Source organism: Oncorhynchus masou, chromosome 3 (genome assembly GCF_036934945.1).
Source record: "Oncorhynchus masou masou isolate Uvic2021 chromosome 3, UVic_Omas_1.1, whole genome shotgun sequence".
Lineage (NCBI taxonomy): Eukaryota > Metazoa > Chordata > Actinopteri > Salmoniformes > Salmonidae > Oncorhynchus > Oncorhynchus masou.
The window spans coordinates 19336420-19352787 of record NC_088214.1 but is presented as its reverse complement, the minus strand read 5'-3'; the positions used below and the strand labels follow the sequence as shown (position 1 = coordinate 19352787).

The 16368-nt window shown below is 40.2% G+C and overlaps 1 protein-coding gene across 5 annotated transcripts in view; it reads left to right on the top strand.

Moving 5' to 3' along the window:
* The first annotated feature begins 209 nt into the window (after positions 1–209).
* The window catches only part of LOC135512244 (E3 ubiquitin-protein ligase mib1-like), a 79494-nt gene continuing 63335 nt past the window's right edge, over positions 210–16368 (top strand). For 4 of the 5 annotated variants that reach the window (XM_064934099.1, XM_064934089.1, XM_064934071.1 and 1 more), the window contains exons 1-3: positions 210–1218; positions 2029–2200; positions 10184–10313. In XM_064934099.1, the coding sequence (XP_064790171.1) occupies positions 990–1218; positions 2029–2200; positions 10184–10313 (531 nt within the window). In that variant the 5' untranslated portion in view covers positions 210–989. The remainder of the gene's footprint in view (positions 1219–2028; positions 2201–10183; positions 10314–16368) is intronic. The other variant, XM_064934080.1, reaches the window with a different exon arrangement.

Genomic DNA, 16368 nt, shown 5'->3' with positions numbered 1-16368 from the left:
TGGCCAGGCCTATGCTGCTTCAAAAAGTGCAACAAAATTTGGCAAAAAGTTAATTTCGCAAGGAATTATAGGTATTCAATTCAATAAACAAATTACTTATAAAACCAGTCATTTTACAATTAAAACATTTTGTTTAGCCTCGCCTTAGTGCTTTATTTGTCAAATGACGCTACGAGCTAGCCAAACCCTCATTTTCCAAATATCTTCATTGACCGCTGGTCCATCTCCGTCTGCTTGATGATTTACAATAATGGCGACGCTTTTATTCTGAGTGTACTTCTGCAAGCCATTTGACAAAATAAATACATTTGAGGAGAACAATCAAATACATATGATAATAAACGTAGCAGGAAACAATTATTCCAACAAAAAAAGGACTAAGCTACACTACCTGGCTAATGTGTTAATTAAGTTGTGGAGGTGGCATTCTTGCGGAGGCACAAGCGCTAACGTTAGCTAGCAGCTAACAAAGGTCTACAATTTCGTGACGATGTGGCTACTTTACAAGCTCTTGGGGTGACACTTTCTTGTGGTCTTGGGACGAAAAACAACTGAAAGGGAATACTGAGACGTATCAGTTATTTCAACAGCTTGTGGAGTGAAAAGTGCGTGCCATTCAACAGCTTACTTTGTCAGTTAACGTTAGCCTAAATGCTAGCTAGCGAGTTATCTTGGCTTTGCTTCCCAGTTCACTGCGTTGTTGTTGTTTTTAGTTTGGAAACTTAACGTATAACATTCACATTACGATACATTTGACTAACACATTTGTCGCTAGGGTGTTTCTGCTATCTTGTTTTTGAACGTTACAGTAAGCAGGCTAGCCACACAGTTCGGCGTGCTACTTGCAAACTAACAAGATATTGCTGAATTGTGTTCTTCTGGACAACAGACCGATTTTGCATCGCAAAATTATCCTGCCGAACATAGTTAACGTTAGTTAGCAATCTAGCATATTCTGCTAGCTGGCAATTTGCGAGACCTTTTCATAAATGACTACCGGCAGGAATAACCGTGTGATGATGGAAGGAGTTGGTGCAAGAGTGATCCGCGGACCCGATTGGAAATGGGGAAAACAGGATGGTGGAGAGGGACATGTAGGCACCGTCAGGAGTTTTGAAAGTCCGGAAGAAGTGGTTGTTGTCTGGGATAACGGGACTGCAGCCAACTACCGGTGCTCTGGTGCATACGACGTGAGGATATTTGATAGTGCTCCCACAGGTAATGTTTCCCTTCTGGTACTGCGATCCTAAACATCTTGTTTCCTGTTTTCGTGTTACATTTAGCTTATGCATTTGAGTGTTGATGTGTACGCTACACAGTTATTTCGCAACCGCATTTCAAGTATTGCAATGCACCAAGCGTTAGCGACATGGAAGAACCTAACATGGTAAACTGAACTCCGTACAGATCATGTGGCATGTCCACTTTTTTACTGAATAAAAATATAAATGCAATATCCAACAATTTCAAATATTTTTCTGAATTAGACTGTTAGTTAATACAGTTCATATAAGGAAATCAGTCAATTGAAATACATTAATTAGGCCCTAATCTCTGGATTTGATATAATCACTTTGTGTCCCCAGCACAAGATGCACCTGTGTAATGATCATGCTGTTTAATCGGTTTCTTGATATGCCAAACCTGTCAGGTGGATAGATTGTCTCGGCAAAGGAGTAATGCTCACTAACAGGGATGTTAACAAATTTGTGCCCAAAATTTGGGAGAAGGAACATTCTGTGAATCTTTTATTTCAGCTCATGAAACATGAGACCAACTCTTTACACGTTTATATTTTTGTTCTGTGTATTACCTATTGTTCACCTCACACCTTTTTTGCACTGTTGGTTAGAGCCTGTAAGTAAACATTTCACTGTAAGGTGAATTTGGCGCACGTGACAAACTTTGATTTGATTTAGAGTTTGTGAATGATGGTATGAAGATGGCAAGTTGAGCAACCCCAGAGCCTCCCCAGAGCCTCGGGTCCTCTTACCATTTCCTAACTGCCTTATTAACACTCCCTCTCAGGTATCAAGCATGACGGCACCATGTGCGACACCTGTCGTCAGCAGCCTATCATCGGGATCCGCTGGAAGTGTGCTGAATGCAACAACTATGACCTCTGCACCACCTGTTACCATGGAGACAAGCACCACCTGCGACATCGCTTCTACAGGATCACTACTCCTGGTAGCGAGAGGTGAGTACTGTCCACTGCCCCGTGAAGCCAATGGTTGCATTCCAGGACCTCTTTAATGCAGTCACATTACGCGTTGTGAGATCTGGGGTGTATTCCTTATACAGATTCAGTTGTAAAATGTTTTGCAACCAAGAGTTTATTCCAAACAGGAAACATTTTGCAACAAAAATGTGAGTCCCTCGATGTTTCATTCCGTTTGCTGTTTGCTTCCGTTTGGTTTTTAAACGGTAAACGACTTCCATTGCAATATGTAATGAATGCACCTCTGATTATCTTCACAGTATGACCGCAACAAAGGTAACATGGAACACAAGCCCTATGCGTAGGGGTGCTTCGTCAACTAAGCCCCACCTCTATGACAAAATCTATGGTTTAGTGATGAGTTTAATATCAGTTCCTATTTACATCCTTTGGTTGGTTATGTTGAAGAACCACCAATTTTACTCTCCCTTCTGTTTTCTGTTGCTACCTGGCTGTCTCTCTGTGATATTTGAGTTGTAATTCCTGAGCCCAGCCTGATAGGCAGACTCAACATGTGGCAACCAATCCTGGCTCTTTGTTGCCAGGCCACCGCTCAGCCTCTCTTTCAGAAGCAGTGATGTTGTTGGAGCCTCAGCCAATCCCATGTTACTGGCCATGTCTGTTTTTTTCTGCTTCCGTTGAAGATTTATAGGTAAAAGACCAAGCCCAATTGAAAAATCAACACAACCAACCTATCTTGAGAATGTTATGATGGGAAAGGAATGTAATAGTTTGAAATAATAATAAAAGGTGCTGAGAATAAGTTACATTTAAGAGGTTTTCAAAATTAACCAAATGACTGAAACAACCTGCAGAGAGTGCAACCAAGACATCTTATTGCGTTAGGGCTGACCCCAATTAGTCGACTTGTCGATTGTTTGGTCATAGGCGGTTGGTTGACCAAGATTTTCTTTTAGTCGAGCATTAACAACACATGTATACGCGGCCATCTCGGTGAACTAATCCATTGCAGAGGCCTAGACTAAAAGCCAATTTATGCTTGATCCGAGAAATGTGGTCAGAGGCTCCATATGGAGGGTGTGATGCAATTGCAGTGGCCAAATCGAGCTCCGCACTGCATCGCCATGCACCTCCCAAATGTTTTAACAATGTGGAGACCTCTGTATAGCTCCGAATTGACATGATTTGTTGAAGGTAGGTGGTGGTTCCTTGACAACTTCCTTTACAACAGCACTGCTCAGCGAAGCGCAAGAAGTATGAATCCCTTGATTTTTGCTGAGGCTGAATCACTGTAAATGCTGCATGGCAAATGCAGACATCAGATTGACCCACATATATAATGCACTACTATCTCCAGAATACTCTCCCTCGTGCCAATGTGTGCACATTCATTGTTTCATAACTTCATTGTGTAAATTGTTAGTGTATATCAATTCCCCATTACATATATCACAAGTACTACATTTACTGTTAATGCCTATAATTTCTAATCTATGTTTGTTACTTTGGTTACGGTAATTTCTGTTAATGCATTCAATGTTAATGCGAAACCTATGCCACACTTGTGAATAACACATTTTGGTTTATTTCATTCCATTTACAAGTTGACTATTTAGTCATTGTCTTTTATTTGGAGTGCTCCTGTCAATGTTGAGTAAGTAGGCATAGAAGTAGGCTTATAGGCTACCTGGCCTGTGCACAAATGTAGGCATATAATTGTGCCCATTTGGGGATCTGATAGTATTTCTGATTGGCTTAATGATCTGTGGAGCTTCTCAAAATACATTATCTTCACCTCAAACAGCAAGCAAACAGTCTGTTTTTACATCCATTGAAAATTACAAGAGTTCATCAATGTATTTGAAAACATCTTTCCAGCTCTCTCCTGTTTGATAACCACTCAGCTTGAAAGGGAAAAATGTCATTCTCTGATCCAGTGGAAATGTCATAAAATGGGCCTACCTGATTACTTCTCATCAGTGCTTGACTTTGAGTGAAATTGGTTCCGGTACTTATTTTGGGTGCTGGTACTGTTTTATATTTAGGTGCAAGAGCTCCACAATACTTGAGTTAATACTCTATAAGAGGAATATAACATTTTGAGTTTCTGGTACTCAGCTCCGGTGAGCTCCTGCCCAAGTCAAGCGCTGCTTCTTATCACTTTGCGTAAATTGCCTACAGCTGTTTGTACTGAGCTCACTGGCGCAGGAAACTTTCAGGGCCCAGAATATTTAATACAATGTTGTAAGTTCGCAAGCAACTAAGTTAATAGTTGATACAATGTTTCAAGTTCCTTGCAGACAGGCTATGCATAGCCAATATGAATTATAAGATATTTATTTTTATCAGGATATTTTCTACCTGCAGGCTGTAATGTTTTTATTTGTTTGCTTTCTGTAGGCTATTTTTACATAGTTGGCAATATACTTTTTTAGGTTTGTCTCATTTCAGATTTGGATAGAATTTGGATTACCCACATGACAATGAATTTGAGATGTGAAAACGTTATTCTAAATGAAATTAAACAGTTCCACAAAAATGTGCATATGAAAACCCTAACTGGCACGCAAATTGGTAGAAATGGTAAGATAAATTGGCTTTCCACATGAGAAAGGTTGCCGAGGCAGAATCTGCAGGAGAGGAGGGAAATGGTTGTCAGGTTTTCTTCTTCTGGTTGTTGAGATCTCTGGCTCCCTTGAGGCATTTGTGTCTTTCATCAAACAGTAAGCTTAAAGCGTCAGAAGCTCAATGCATATAGTTGATTTTATTAAAACATGGAAAGACATATGGGAAAAAATTGAATACACGTTTAAAAATGTTGACCAATTGATTGGTCGAAAGAACAAATGACTTTAGCTCTACAAATATTTTTTTTGTGTATGTTGGGGACAGCCATATATTGCAAACAATATGTTTGCTTGCTAAAGCAGTCACTCCATCCGCTTCAAGCCCTTTGCGAGATTCAAAGGGACAAACAAAACGCATGGCGCAACAGCTGGCACCTTTTCAAGTACATATGACCTCAGTTCCCCTGAGACAGTTATTTCATGACTGCAAACAAAGGCAGCAGGGGGGTCCCTGTCCTCCCTCAGACACTGTTCTGAACTGAAGGCATGGTGGACTGTTTTGTTATGCCACATTAGATTATTTCACTGACTGTGGGAGGGGATGGGGGGAGTGTCCCCAAGACAGCAGTCTGTTTACATTGGTTTGGCCTACAGTGTCCAGCTGCTCTGTCTAGTTGTCTCGCCTCTAGGGCTCTTATGGTTAGTTAGACCACTGCCATGAGGCTTTGGCCTCTCTCTTGACCAATTACCAGTAAAGGAGCATGGATGCATACGTCGTCTGTCAAGTAATGGCAGTGCTATTGAACAAACAATAGAATAGGATGCCATCTTTCCAAGTCAGTTCCACTAATTTCTGCCCTGCTCGAGCTGCCCCGGTCAACTGTGCGTGCTGTTGTTGGGAAGTGGAAATGTCTAGGAGCAACAACGGCTCAGCCGCCAAGTGGTAGGCCACACAAGCTAACAGAATGGGACCACCGAGTGCTGAAGCATGTAAAGATCGCCTGTCTTCGGTTGCAACACTCACGATAGAGTTCCAAACAGTCTCTGGAAGCAACAGACTGTTCATCGGGAGCTTCATGAAATGGGTTTCCACAGCTGAGCAGCCGCACACAAGCCTAAGATCATCATGCGCAATGTCTAGCGTCGGCTGGAGTGGTGTAAAGCTCGCCGCCATTGGACTCTGGAGTAGTGGAAATGCGTTCTCTGGAGTGATGAATCACGCTTCACCATTTGGCAGTTTGATGGACGAATCTGGGTTTGGCGGATGCCAGGAGAACGCTGCCTGCCCCGACTGCATAGTGCCAAATGTAAAGTTTGGTGGAAGAGGAAGAATGGTCTGGGGTTGTTTTTCATGGTTCGGTACAGGCCACTTAGTTTCAGTGAAGGGAATTCTAAATGCTACAGCATACAATAACATTCTAGACGATTCTGTGCTTCCAACTTTGTGGCAACAGTTTGGGGAAGGCTCTTTCCTGTTCCAGCATGACAATACCACAGTGCACAAAGCGAGGTCCATACAGAAATGGTTTGTCGAGAACGGTATGGAAGAACTTGACTGGCCTGCACAGAGCCCTGACCTCAACCCCATCGAACACCCTTTGGGATGAATTGGAACGCCAACTGCGAGCCAGGCCTCATCCCACAACATCTATGCCCAACCTCACTAATGCTCTTGGGGCTGAATGGAAGCAAGTCCCTGCAGTAAGGTTCCAACTTCTAGTGGAGAGCCTTCCTAGAAGAGTCGAGGCTTTTATAGCAGCAAAGGGGGGACCATATAGAGTTGGATGTTCGACGAGCAGGTGTCGTCATACTTTTGGTTATGTAATGTATGAGGACACCTGCTTGACCAAGTAGACAAGCGTCCCTATAGACCCCCATATGAGACAAGGAGCCACAGCCTATTTATTATTTTGATGTGCTGGTGATATTCAGGTCAAAGAAGACCAGACACGTTTACCTGGTGGAATTTGGCACAGATGACATTTGACACAAATTATTGTATATACAGTTGAAGTCTTAAGTTCACATACACCTTAGCCAAATACATTTAAACTGTTTTTCACAAACCCTGACATTTAATCCTAGTACAAATCCCCTGTCTTATGTTAATTTATTTTAAGAATGTGAAATGTCAGAATAATAGTAGAGAAAATGAATTATTTCAGCTTTTTATTTCTTTTCATCACATTCCCAGTGGGTCAGAAGTTTACATACACTCAGTTAGCATTTGGTAGCATTGCCTTTTAAATTGTTAACCTTTGGTCAAATAAATAATTTACGGATTGTGGCCGGACGATATTTCACAATTGGTTTGAATGGCGTCATAAACAAGACGTGTTCGTATTTATTTAATTTTTGGACTAATTATTCAGATGAAAAATAACGGACTTGGTGAGATAGGGCCTTTACTGAAAATAGGCCTTTTACAAGATTAAATCATGACATGAGCGTTAAATTCTAGTTAGAGATCATCCAGACAGGCTACTTTAAGAGACATTCTGAATGGTTTTATCGGCCTGTAGAGAGAATCAGCGAACTCATACCTGCTCACCCCTGTAAAAGGACCTGTCAATCAAGGCCACCAGCATACATTGAGTGTACAGAACATTCAGAACACCTTCCTAATATTGAGTTGCACCATTCTTGATACACACGGGAAACTGTTGAGTGTGAAAAACCCAGCAGCTTTGAAGATCTTGACACAAACCGATGCGCCTGGCACGGACTACCATATCCCATTCACCCCCTGAATGGAACCCAATCCATGTCTCAATTCTGGATTTAATCAGTGATTTCACCTGGTCGGGCCACCATGGAAAGAGCTGGTGTCCTTAATGTTTTGTATATTGTCAGACACAAACCTAGACCTACCTTAGGCTTTCTGAAAGTAGGCTACAAGATAATGAATTGATGGGGAGAGAGACAGCTAATATGACATTGACAACCATTAAAATAGAAACAAATACAAGCAACATGTCCATATACTATTTATCAGTGCTGATTTGGTCTATAAATGAAGAAAATATTTTATCAAATTATACCATGGCGGGTTGGATAGAATTGGCTCGTTTGTTCATTTGACACATTTTTCATCAGAGCCAGAAGAACCTTGTCGATGGCTGGTGAATAATGAGGTCGGACACATCCAACCTGTTTTAAAATAATTTATTTACTAGCAAGCAATGAAAATGTGCATAGCCTATAGACAAGTGCTTCCCCTGCACCTGTACCGGATTAGCTGCTCCAACGTCAAACGACCGTTGGAAAGAAGAGATGTAGACAGAAGTTAGCAAAACAAGGCCCATTTAATCAGGGTTTTTTACGATTATTTTATTTTCAATGCGGTCTTAATCCATAAATGTCAGTTACAGGGTTATTCAATTACCGTCACAGCCCTATTTCAGAGTACCCAATTGTTGTGCTGGCAATGGCCTGTAGATTTTTTTTTAAACTATATATATATATTTTTTTTTATTTCACCTTTAATTTAACCAGGTAGGCCAGTTCACATTTACAACTGTGACCTGGCTAAGATAAAGCAAAGCAATGCGACAAAAACAACACAGTTACACATAAAGTCAATAACACAGTAGAAAAATCTATGTACAGTGTGTGCAAATGAAGTAAGGAGGTAAGGCAATAAATGGACCATAGAGGCGAAATAATTACAATTTAGCATTAACACTGGAGTGATAGATGTGCAGATGATGATGTGTAAGTAGAGATACTGGGGTGCAAAAGAGCAAGAGGATAAGTAACAATATGGGGATGAGGTAGTTCGGAGTGCTATTTACAGATTGACTGTGAACAATCGGTAAGCTGCTCTGACAGCTGATGCTTAAAGTTAGTGAGGGAGATATAGACTCCAGCTTCAGGGATTTTTGCAATTCGTTCCAGTCATTGGCAGCAGAGAACTGGAAGGAAAGGCGGCCAAAGGAGGTGTTGCCTTTGGGGATGGACCAGTGAAATATACCTGCTGGACCGAGTGCTATGTGTGGGTGTTGCTATGGTGACCAGTGAGCTGAGATAAGGCGGGGCTTTACCTAGCATAGACTTATAGATGACTTTCTGTGTTGTTTCATTGTTCATTTGTTCAGTCGTTTCATTCTCAACCAGAATTTCTATGGAACGTCGTCTGGGTCTTTGCTATGGAATGCCGTTTTGGTCTTTGCTATGGAATGCCGTTTTGGTCTTTGCTATGGAATGCCGTTTGGGTCTTTCTGTGTCAAATAATATAGTGTCAAATACATTTGTTGATCAATCAGGACCTGAATATGACTGCACGTCACAATAATTTAAACGTTCATACTTTTTTCAATTAGTGTAATCAATGTGTAATAACTATCACTCGTATTTCATATGTCACAACGATTCATGCTACGATGCTGGTAAAGTTGTCTTGCGCACTTACAGTGCTGGTCATAAAAATACATACAAAAAAATGTTCTTCCCCAAAAACAGCAAAACGAGATCTGTTTCAGTAGCTATAGTTAGCAATCTAACTATATAGCTAAGTGTCATCTAAAATAATGCTAATTTAGAAGACAGTTCTTATTTGATTAATGGTGGTCGACCCATCTATGTGCAACTAGTCACTAAGGATTAGCCACAATAGTGGACTTTGCTGTTAGCCTTCAAAATAAAACTATGGCATAATTCTACTATTTGTATTCATTTGCATCACTGTCAATAACACACTTATTTTGAAGGCAAACCGCAAATTCCACTATTGTGCCTAATCCTTATTTTGGCTAGCTTCACAACACATAACCCGGTGCAGTCAAGCCTCACTAGCCAGATGAGGCTAGCTGCCTGCTGATATAACGTTAGCTCTGGGCAACAGGGTTAAGTAGCTGGCTAGCTATATATTTTCATGAACTGAAGTTATATTTCAATAGGTGAACAACAATTGGCAACCTGGCGGTGCTCGACCAGTCAGCGAAAGCCAACATCACTCACGACAGAAAACGGTTGATTGTCAAGGGTCATGAAATTCCATAATCTTGGCTTTAGGTTGTCTTGCTGAAATGTTGGTGGGCTAGTTTAGGAATGCTGTGTTGGACGTATAGCGCAACATTTTACGTGGCGTCATTACGTCATACGTTATATAGATTTTGCACATCAGCATTAAACTAGGCCGATTCTGATATGTTTACCGATGTATCGTGCATCCCTAGTCCGTGCATCCCTTGTTTATTTTTGGCTAATAATGAATGAACATTTCAATGACTGATATAGATTGACTAACACATCAACTGCATGATTTGCTCGTAGGTCTTTCAATACCACAAAAAATAAATGGCCAACTTTATCCAGTATTGATTGGTTATATATTTCCAACCTTCACAACCATAAAATGACAACTACTACTACTACTATGACACCCACTAAGTCAGTAAAATAAACGTAGATGTGCATGTGTCTATTTTGACAGAGTCCTGTTGGAGTCTCGCCGTAAGTCGAAGAAGATCACAGCCCGAGGCATCTTCACCGGTGGCCGGGTGGTGAGAGGAGTGGACTGGCAGTGGGAGGATCAGGATGGAGGCAACGGAAGGAGAGGAAAGGTACTCGTTCTGTTGCAACACATATAACATGTCAAAAAATAGATCTATATATAATTTGCTACGGTGTGACCATTTAATCATGACCCTGTACCTTGTTCAGTAGGGCATGCTGAAGGGCAATGTTTTGCAATTTAAGATGGAAATCTGTGTTCTTATTGGACCGCCAATAAGATTTTTGCTAAATTTAGCTGCCTGTTGTAGATGACACAGGCTTCTCATCAAATATGAAATGTATTACTATGTCTATTTGGGATTTAATTAGGTTGCCCATTAGCTGTTTGGTAAGTCACAGCTACTCTTCCTGTGGTGCACACAGAACATGAAACATGACATAATACAGAACATTAATGAACAGTAATAGACAATAACAGCTCAAGGACAGAACTACATATATTTAAAAATGGCACACAGCCTACATATCAATACATACACACAAGATGACTAAGTTAAATAGGGGAGAGGCGTTGTGCCGTGAGGTGTTGCTGTATCTGATGTTAGAAAACAGGTTTCCTGATCATTTGAGCAATGTGAGATGGGACTTCCAAGCAATTATGGCTCTATTTAATAATGTACCCTTGCATGAATTTGTTCTGGATTTATGGACTGTGAAAAGACTCCTGGTGGGGTAAGTGTGTGTCAGCTGTGCGTAAGTTGACTTCGCAAACAATTTTGAATTTTCAACACATTGACTGAATCACTTATTTTTTTATAAGAAACAGTCTCTCCAACTCTTAGCCAAGAGAGACTTGCATGCATGGGTATTTATATTAGCCCTCTGATTACAATGTAGAGCAAGACGTGCAGCTCTCTTCTGGGCCAGCTGCAGCTTAACTGTCTTTATTAGCAGCACTTGACCACATGGCAGGACAATTATCAAGATAAGACAACTAAAGCATGCAGGACTTGCTTTGTGGAGTGGGGTGTCAAAAAAGCATATTTCTTTATTACGGACAGACCTCTGCCCGTCTTTACAACCATTGAATCTATATGGTTTGACCATGACAGTTTGCAATCTAAGGTAACACAAAGTAATTTAATCTCAACTTGTTCAACAGCCACACCATTCATTACTAGAGTCAGCTGAGGTCTAGAGCTTAGAATATGGGAATGATGATTTTCTGATTTCATCATTGGGTCCAAGAAAGTGATAAACATTTGTGTGCATGCCTGCATTTATGGGTGAGAATTAAGTGTGGAGAATGTGGGGACCAGCCTATGAGTTGGAAAAGTTCCTTTGTTCTAAAGAGAAATGGCATCACTGTTCTCTTGGTTCCACCCCAGTCCGTCCCCAACCTCTATGTTAGTATATTTGGGAACAGACATGCAGATTTCCTCACCACAGAATACATCTCAACAGGTTGAATTTGTTTAGCATGTTTAGAATCCCTTTTATAAAAGGAACAGCTCTATAAAGCTCTAGACCCCAGTATTCAATTTCCCATACAACATTTTAAAGTAGTGATGCACTGATATGACAATTTTGGGTGAGGCCGATATCCGATATTTTCCTTGCCAACAAAAACCTGATACCGATAACTGATATTTACAATTTTAGTGACCTTTTTAAGCATTCTAGTAAAGTTAAATAGTTACCACACATATGGATGCTCCTGTCTAAGGCACTGCATCTCAGTGCAAGAGGCGTCGCTACAGTCCCTATTTCAAATCCAGGCTGTATCACATCCGGTCGTGATTGGGAGTCCCATAGTGCGATGCACAACTGGTCCAGCGTCGTCCGGGCCGTCATTGTAAATAAGATTTTGTTCTTAACTGACTTGCCTAGTTAAATAAAGTTAACACACCACACTGACCATTAAGTTATTTTGTTGGCATTTACGTATGTCCCCATTACCAGTAAAACATAATCAAAACCTATTTCTTTCACTCGCTTGCTGTGCTGTTTCGTTGTTCATTTGTTCAGTTTCATTCTCAACCAGGATTTCTATGGAACACCATTCACTAGCCAGATGAAGCTAGCTGGCTGCTTATAATGTTAGCTTTGGGCAACAGGTTTAAGTAGCTGGCTAGCTATTTATTTTCATGAACTGAAGTTCAATTTCAATAGGCGAACAAGTGGCAACATAACCAATACTTACTCAAAAGGATTCCTAAATCATTGCTAAGAATAATTAAAATTACTTCAGGTTGTTCTGGTCATTGTTTTCAGGCTGGTTGTATTGGTGCTAGCTAGGTACCATGCTAAAGATAGCTACCCCAGAAGTTGGTTTATTACCAATGCAGTATTGTAAACACATCATTCGTGGCAGGTGTTTGCTTGTTTTCAGGCTTTTTTTGTACAGCTTTGACAGTGCTACTGTATCTTTCTTGACACACAAAGTCCCAAACGGCGTTCTGTAGTATGTATGTCATGAAGCTAATAGCAGTGACGCCAGTACTGTGTAACTCCGGTAGGGCAAAATCTGAAATTGAACACTGTAAAAATGTGGAATACTTTTGATCAGTGTTATTTCCTGATAGTTGCTGGTTGAAAATACTATCTATAAATTGGTTAACCTTTTTGGGATAGGGGGCAGCATTTTCACTTTGGATGAATAGCGTGCCCAGAGTGAACTGCCTCCTACTCTGTCCCAGATGCTAATATATGCATATTAGTATTGCATAGAAAACACGCTGAAGTTTCTAAAACTGTTTCTGAATGATGTCTGTGAGTATAACAGAACTCATATGGCAAGCGAAAACCTGAGAAAAATCCAACCAGGAAGTGGGACATCTGAGGTTTGTAGTTTTTCAAAGCTTGGCCTACCGACTACACATTGAGATATGGATGAAGTTGCACTTCCTATGGCTTCCACTAGTCAGCCATCTAGGGAAACTTGAATGAGGATTCTACTATAAAGGAGGGGCTCATGAGACCTCTGAGTCAGTGGTCTGCCAGAGAGCCTTGGTTTCATGACGCGCTCTCCCGACAGAGTTACCTCTCGTTCCAGTGCTTTTTCTTCAGACAAAGGAATTCTCCGGTTGGAACATTACTGATGTTTTATGTTAAAAATATCCTAAAGATTAATTCCATACATCGTTTGACATGTTTCTAAAGGACTGTAACGGAACTTTTGAAGTTTTTGTCTGGACGAAGTGCCTGTGCCTCATGAAGATGGATTACTGGGCTGAACACGCGAACAACTAGTGGCTATTTGGACATGAATGATGCACTTTATGGAACAAATCAGTCATGTATTGTCGAACTGGGATTCCTGGGAGTGCCTTCTGATGAAGATCATCAAAGGTAAGTGAATATTTATGTATAACTTTGTTGACTCCAAAATGGCGGATATTCCTCTGGCTGTTTTGGGTTCTGAGCGCCGGTCTCAGATTATGCTTTTTCCGTAAAGTTTCTTTGAAATCTGACACAGCGGTTGCATTAATAAGGAGAAGTCCATCTTTAATTCTGTGACTAACAGTTGTATCTTTTATCAATGTTTATTATGACTATTTCTGCAATATCACCGGATGTTTAGGAATCAAAATATTACTGCATGTAACGCATCAATGTAAACAGAGTTTTGCGTAAATATGCACATTATCGAACAAAACATATATACATCTTACACATATATATTGTGTAACATGTCCTATGAGTGTCATCTGATGAAGATCATCAAAGGTTAGTGATTCATTTTATCTATATTTCTGCTTTTTGTGACTCCTATCTTTGGCTGGAAAAATGGCTGTGTTTTTTTCGACTTGGCTATGACCTAACATAATCATATGTTGTGCTTTCGCTGTAAAGTATTTTTTAAATCGGACATGATGGGTACATTAACATTAAGATGTTTCTTTCATTTGCTTATTGGACTTGTTAATGTGTGAAAGTTAAATATTTCAGAAAAATTATTTTGAATTTCGCACGCTGCCTTTTCAGCGGAATGTGGTCGAGGCTGAACCCCTGCCCTAGAAAGGTTAATAAACCAATTCCAAACCTCCTTGCCAATAACAGCTAGTTTTCCATTTCCCACCCAGACTTTTTTGTAGAAAAGCATTTTTGGCATTTTTTTATGGAGAAATATTACAGTAGCTAAAGGTACTTAATCAGGAGGCCTATACACTCCAGCAACACTTTCTTTGGTTGCTACATGATTCCATATGTGTTATTTCGTAGTTTGATGTCTTCACTGTTATTATACAATGGAGAAAAAAGGGGGGGAAAAAACCTTGAATGATTAGGTTTGTCCAAACTTTTGACTTGTACTCTGTGAAATCCATGTGCTCTTAATATCACTATGCTCCATAATTGTGAAATCCTGGTTGTAGATGTGACCATGAGCCAAAAGAGGCATTTATTTGTTGCTGGAGTGTTTTGGCCTTTTACTCCTTTAGTTGATGCGACTAGTATCATAGCTGAGCATTTAAAACCTTTTCTATCGTCTGAACTGGTGGTCTTAGGTGTCAGCCAGTCCAGGTTAAAGTTACCTATCTCCGATAACTTGAAGAACATTTGTCTTGATCTTAATCTAATGCAGCTAATCTCAAAAGCCACTCGGTGAAATGTGAAATATCTAGATGGATCCTTATTAGATTTAATTCTCACATATAACACCCATAAGTGCATGTCTTTTGGTGTGTTTGCAATTGACCTTAGTGATCATTGTCCTATAGCTAGGGCTATTGGGGTGACCGTATTACCGCCACACCGGCGCTTACGAGTCATGAAATCAGTCAAATTCCATGTTACCGTTTAGTCACGGTAATTGGGCTTCTCCAAGCTATGATGCTGCTGATGGTCATTAGTAGCCTACCAAACTTGCTAACTGCCTGGTACTCAGCACTCTATTGTCCCTCTAACCACTCTGACATCAATGCAAATGTCATCAAAAATCTAATCAAACACTTCATGAGAGCTCATGTTGCACAATATTTTTTTATAGGCTATGCAATTTTGAGAGAACTGAGTGATGGCCTCTATTAAAAAGAGGATCCATTCAGCATTCTATAGGCTAGGCCTAGTGTGTTTATTAATGAACTTCCCTAATATTAAGCGTTCTCCATTTGCTATTTACAGTGGGGCAAAAAAGTATTTAGTCAGCCACCAGTTGTGCAAGTTCTCCCACTGAAAAAGATGAGAGAGGCCTGTAATTTTCATCATAGGTACACTTCAACTATGACAGACAAAATTTTTAAAAATCAATCCAGATAATCACATTGTAGGATTTTTTAAAATGAATTTATTTGCAATTTATGGTGGAAAAAAATAAGTATTTGGTCACCTACAAACAAGCAAGATTTCTGGCTCTCACAGACCTGTAACAACTTCTTCTTTAATAAGAGGCTCCTCTGTCCTCCACTTGTTACCATGAACTTTCCTCCAAGTGTGCTTTCCTCCAAACGGTGCTGCCCTCTTCTTTTATTTCTTCACTTACCTATTGTTCACCTAATACCTTTTTATTTTTTTAGAAATTGCACTGTTGGTCAGAGCCTGTAAGTAAGCATTTCACTGTAAGGTCTGTAATACCTGTTGTATTCGGCGCACGTGACAAATAAACTTTGATTTGTTTGACCTGTCCAAGGTATTCAACACTGCATCACACCTTACTTATTCAGAAACTCTCTATGATTGCCTTAGATCGGGCTGCTTGTACCTGGTTTGAGAAGGATTTAAAACAGAACAGTGTGTACTTACTGATGGTGTTAAATGAGGATTTCTAGAAATAACAAAAGGTGTCCCACAGGGTTCGGTTCTTGGTTCAGTTCTTTTCACTTTTTATATTAATAGCATTGGTCTATCTGTTCAAAACTGTAACTGTCATCTGCGTACAGATGAAGTTCCTTGCTCAATATGCTACTGCCCCTACGGCAGCTCAGGCTCTGACTCTTCAATCTGCTTTTACTACCTTGCAGGAAGCCTTGGATGACCTGAAATTGTTACTAAATGCTGGTAAAACCAAGTACATGTTTTTTTCCAAATAATGTCATTGATGATTTAGATATAGATGGTCCATCCATTGATCGTGTCCTGCCTCTAAATATCGGGCATCTGGATTGACGAAAAGCTATCTTTTTAAAAGCATGTTAACGAGTTTGTCAAGAAATTAAGAATTAT